Raw genomic sequence first — 5934 nt, 5'->3', positions numbered from 1 at the left:
ATAAATTCTTTCTCTACAGAATCAGCTTCTCGAGAGATGAACCAAAGTCCAATAGTACTCAGGAACAGAAATACTTATAAAAGTTATACAGAGTTGAATAATATGTCAATGAATATTAAAACCCTCAATGGAAAGAAAATTCCACGTCTAAGTGCTGCTGTGGCTGCAAGCAAAATAAAACTTATTAGTAATGCAAAGGAAGAATTCTCAAGCTCAGAAGTTGGATACCATAGAAAAAAGAACAGAATACTTCCACTCCGCAGTGCCTCTATTGCAGCTAGAAAAATACTGGATGATTTACCCTCACTCTCAGATAGTGGAACAGAACTGAAAGAATGTAAAGTAAAGGGGAAAAATAATCAGACTTGTTCTTACTCAACTAGGCAATCTAGTAAAGAGCTAAAAGCAAGATATTTAGATGCTGAAGAAGAAAATGTGTTAAAACAGAGGAGCAGTCATAGCAATGACTCAAGACAAGATTCTATCAAACCTGTATGTAAAAAAATTAAAGTAATACATTCTGATGAAGAATCTTCCAGCAGCATTACATCTGAGGAACAAAAAAGTTCAAGTCAAGATAATGTAACAAGTGACTCTGCTGCAGACTTTGAACTGGAAAAGAAATATAATTTTACAAAAGTGAGGAACACCAGGCGCAATGGAGAAAGAGAGAAAATGGGACAAAGTAGTGCTTTGTCAAAGAGTAGACAAGTAGGCATTCCAGAGAGCTCAAAATCTGAACCTGATAGAAGTTCCCATTTTTCTTCTGACTCAGAAACTCAAACAGAATCCAAACCCAGTAATAATAATAGAGGAGTTAAAACAACTAAGAGTAAGAGGAAAGCCACTCCAGCAAATAAAAATGGCTTTTCTGAATCTTCCAGAATACCTCAGAGAAGGAAGCGGCCAAGAGTGAATGAAGAGAAGGATTCTGACGAATTGCATTACACAAGATACAAAAGAATAAATCGACGCTCCAAAATCAGAACTAGAAATAGGGGCAGGCAAACTGTAAGGTATGCAGATGATGAAGAGGATTGTGAAACATGAAGATCTAGCCCACTTTGCTTTTATTAGTGATACTAGACTTATGTTGGAACTTCTCTTCCTCTAATTCAGGGAATATATTTATATTTTTCTATGAAAAAGTTAAATGTGGAAGCTCTGTTTTGATAATATGACTTGCACTTGCCTATCTGTGCACATATGCCAAAATGTGCCTCATTATGAAGGCAGAACTGTTGTCTTTAATAATATTTTGTTCGTTAATGTAGTAAGTGACAAGAGGGGATAAACATTAGATAACAGCTTTAATGCTGTTTAATTAAATAGCATGGTGCTGCAGATTGAGACTACCTATGTCATACTATATTAGTGTGTTCAGAACCAGATGAATTGACTACCGCGATGTTTAATATTTAATTGATCAGTAATGAATAGAATTAACTAGTATATATTGTAAACAAATCTTAAATAGTTATTAATTTTAAAGAACAAAAATGTGAAAAATGGCTACCAAATATTATAGCAACTTGTAAAAATGAGCAGTGCTATTGATTTGAGGAAAAACAACTTGAACTGATAATAAAAATGCTTATTGGTTTTATAAATATGTGGATTAAAATTTGTTGTCATATCCCTTTTAATATATGGCACCCATGCTGTAAATTTAAGATCATTAGGATACAGGTGTTTACTTTTTTTTGTGAAAATTTGTGTTTTGTGCTTTTTCTTTAAAATGATTAAAGCTTCTGTTCTGTAGAATACTAATATTTAAGGTGTTATTGATAAAGTTTAATATTTACTAAAGTTCTTCAAATTTAATTATTTATAATTCAGACTGTTAGTGCAATTGAACCACTCCACCGCTTGATTTAACTAAATAAAGCACCTTCATGTTGGTGGTGTTTTAAGGTGACATTATTGAAATAATAAAATAATTACAGTTCTTGTAGCATATGAAAAATGGGAAGTACATGATGCTATGTAAACGTACACATGATGTCAGTGACTTCCTTTACAAAAGTTCTATTGCCGGATTTCTTTCTGTAGAAGAGCATGGTCTTTTAAACCACCTGTTTCTGGGGATGTTCTGTTGTTAGATATGTTCATTTATAGAACACCAGTTTTATTTTTCTCTTAGACCTCCTGAAATTTTATTTTGAGAACTATTTATTCAGGGTTATATACGTGATAATTTTATGAAACAAAACCCTGAATGTTGGTTTTGTCTTCCACTTTTTTGATTTCTCAAAATAAAATTATCCAGATAAGATGGTTGTCTACAAATTCTAATATTCAGAATTCTTTATTTTTGTATGTTAAGTTTAAAACGTGCTTTAGAAAAAAATTGCACATTTCTGAATTTAAAGTGAAGATGAATGTAGTAAATTTGTTTATTTAGGACCTTTTGAAATTGTATTTTTATTTCTGAAGTAACAAATGATAACGAGAAATCCCAAAGTTCAGTAATTTATCTGAAGTGCACTGCTCATAAAATGCACTTTTATTTGCAATTTTGGAATAATCTTGAATTTTAACTGCTTGTGTTCTATATATACTATAGAAAACTAATACAACATTAAATAGTTTCACCCAAAAACATTTAAGGTATTAGAATGGATACTGAATTTGCCCAATGACATACAATAAATGGAATGTTCTCAAATGACATCATTATTGTAGTAATGGCTGCAAATTACCTTGAAAAATCAAAGGCGTAGGAGATCTTTTGTTTCAACTGCTGTTTGTGGACATTAGAAGACAAATCCATGTTGTGGTAACTTTAGTGAAATACTAGATTTGGTTGAATAGTTTCTTTCCACACCTGATATATTACCGCTGTGGGCAATTAAGGAACAAAAGGATTATTGCTTTTCATGTTCATATATTTTTTTAAAAATAGTATCCATAGTTTATCTAACCAATACTCCAAAAAAAAAAAACAAAAAACCCCACCCAACCTTTGGAAGAAGGTAATTATTTAAACCTTAGATTAAAAGAGTGAGCTTCCATTGGGAATTTTTGAGTTGCAGCTTAGTATACCTGGAAAGCAAGATTGCAGATAGCTATTTTGTAGAAAATAACATACAACAGTTACTTGTTTTACCATTTTCTCCCCCCGCCTCCCCCATGTAGTGTAATTTAGACAAAAAAAAAATTGGGGAAAGAGAAGGGAAATGGCAGCTGGTTATGTGTGTGTTGGGGTAAAAGCTTGGTGCTGCAACTATCTGTGTTTGCAGTGGATAGGGGGGATCACCTAGTATCCTCCTTAAATTGAGAGGGAGGGCCCAGACAACTTGAATTGTGCCCTTGCTGATTAGAATGTCAAAAATTTATAATTTAGTGCTCTGGCTGTATAATATAAGGGCATGTGGTGCAGAGCCTTCCCTCGAAAAATCAAACTTGGGTATTAAAGTACGAACGTTTAATTATAGGGGAATATAAAGTACAGAGTTTCCCAAATCATGGCAATTTTAAATTCAAAAAGAAAATCTATTGTTCTGGTCTCATCACAAGATGGTGTGCATCTGCTATAAATGAAATAAATTTTCTCTTAAGAATTGCCAGATATTAAGAGCGAATGAATTCAGAATATTATTAATCATAAGTAGATACCAAAGGGAAAAATGCATTTGAACTCAACCTGAAATACAAATATAATGCTTGTGGAGTTAGACATCCAAGTTCATAAGTTATGCAGAAAAATAAGACAGGAGATGTGTAACACAGCAAAAATCAAAATTCCTAACACAGAATATTGGCTGAATTGATTGCCAATGTCTACAGTAATAGAATTCCCAAAGGAAACATTTTTCTACTTCATTTAATTGAATTTCCTCCAGATTCTAAAACATCTCAAATTTGATCAAAGGCTGTGGGGTATGAGGGTAGTCCTGCACTTTTCTCAATTGCACAACTTGCATTTACCTCCCTACCTAATTTGTACACAGCTTGACTCAGCAATTCTGCAGTTCACAAATCAAAAACATAGAAAAATAATAGTAAAACAAAAGGAACAAAATAAAGGTAAAAGGAACAAAAGATGTCAGTGCTGGGCAACAACAACATACTCCTCAGAAAGGGCTTCAGTTATTCCAGTCAAAAGCCTGTATAAAGAGCCAGGACTTCAACTGAGTTTGTCCAAATTCTGTTCTTATGTTCCAAAGGGCTGGCCGTTTTCTATTTCCATCAGAGGCAAGACTGAGATACATGGCTAGATCAGTGGTTCTCAACCTGTGGGTCGGGACCCCATTTGGGGTCGATCGACCATTTCATGGGGGTCGCCAAGCAAGGCTGTCCGCCATTTTTTTTGTCCATTTTTTTCCCCCTTTTCCGGCGGGTGCCTTACCTCCCTTGGGCTGGGCCAGCTGGTGGTCGGCCTGCTCCGTCTCTGCCGCTTGCCAGCTACGCCTCGGCCGGCGCAGGGGGCGGAACCACACATGGGTGGTGCTCCCGGGCAGGGAAAGTCCTCGACTTACGACCGGTATGGTAGTCCTCGACTTACGACCGGTTTAGTCCTCGACTTACGACCAGTTTAGTCCTCGACTTACGACCGGTTTAGTCCTTGACTTACGACCGGTTGGGGTCGCGGCATTAAAAAGGTTGAGAACCACTGGGCTAGATGTATGTATTGTGATTGGACTGTAGTCTCTAAACTATAGAAAAAAACAACTTTGAAAAAGGCACTAGGGAATGAAAACAGTATTTGGACTACGCTGTCTTCTGGAAGTACCTCAAAGGTATACAATCATGCTAAAGTAATGCTACATGCTAATACACAGAACGTGGAAATAACACATACATTAATTGGTCCTGTTCCAGGTTTGATCTGATAGGTAACTGCATTTGTGCACAAACATCTAGTAGTAGCTAGCCCCAAGAACAATTGCATTTTTTCTTTATAGGCTTCCAATATGATACAATCCAATGGCCCATACAGACTACCTGATAAGGCCAGTTTTGCATTTCTTGGCTTTATAATAAATCTGTGTCTTTGTAAATTGCTGTATAGCCCATTTATCAAGCTTTGGAAGACTTCAGAAATACTCAAGCAATCCACTGTGCATAATAAACATCTTGTTCTGCCATTGCACATATGCAATTAGTCTTTACTTACTTCCAGTGTGGAAATGTTATTGACTTGCTTTAGCTGCTCCAGCATGCAAACATGGGAAACTGTTTTCTTAATCCTCTTTAATACACACAAATGGATTTCACCCTCTACTAGCATCCCCTTTTACACATAAAATCCATTTAATGTAGATGTCCAATGAGTGGAAGTCAGCTATCATTTTTTAAAAATGGAGACAATATAGCAAATTTATCACCTAATCAACTTATTAAATATAATAGTAAATTATGCCAGCCATCACTGTGTGAAACTAATGGATTGGATTAATAGAGAAAATTACAATGTAGAACAAGATGGCCTTTCTGATTGAGGCACCATTCTAACATTTCCAAAAAAATCACCCGGCAGAATTCCCTGTATTGCTTTTATTTATTTGGAAGCCCCTTCCGATACAATCCCCTGTGACCTGCTATAGCTGTCATCTTTCATCATCTCTATCAATGGGTATTTATGAAGACTAATTTTCATATTTTTTATTATTTTATTTATTAAATTTATTTGCTGCCCATCTCATTGAAAACAATTCTAGCTGGGTTACAGCATTTAAACATTAAAATACTAAATATATATATAAAACAAAGCTTATTGTAATTTTATACTATTTTATTGTAAATAGTAATTATACTATTAAATTAGAGCATCTCCATGTAAGTCAATTATTTGTTCAAGATGGAATTGGGGACCAGAATAGGTGGATAGCCCAAGTACTCAACCACCAGATGGTTGGTTTATCTTCAATGCCTGAATCTTCTTGATTTCTTGACACAGGGGTCCTCAACCGTGGCAACTTTAAGACTTGT

At 35.1% G+C, this 5934-nt stretch overlaps 1 protein-coding gene across 1 annotated transcript in view; it reads left to right on the top strand.

Annotated features, from left to right (window-relative positions):
• BRWD1 (bromodomain and WD repeat domain containing 1) overlaps positions 1–2671 on the top strand; it is a 70873-nt gene extending 68202 nt beyond the window's left edge. Inside the window, exon 42 of the mRNA XM_015813807.1 lies at positions 20–2671. Coding sequence (XP_015669293.1) covers positions 20–1050 — 1031 coding nt within the window. The 3' untranslated portion in view covers positions 1051–2671. The remainder of the gene's footprint in view (positions 1–19) is intronic.
• Positions 2672–5934: the final 3263 nt, after the last annotated feature.

This window comes from Protobothrops mucrosquamatus, unplaced genomic scaffold (assembly GCF_001527695.2).
Source record: "Protobothrops mucrosquamatus isolate PMUCROS unplaced genomic scaffold, P.Mucros_1.0 scaffold197, whole genome shotgun sequence".
NCBI lineage: Eukaryota > Metazoa > Chordata > Lepidosauria > Squamata > Viperidae > Protobothrops > Protobothrops mucrosquamatus.
Note: the sequence above shows the minus strand (reverse complement) of the source record. Positions and strands in the feature narration are given on the sequence as shown.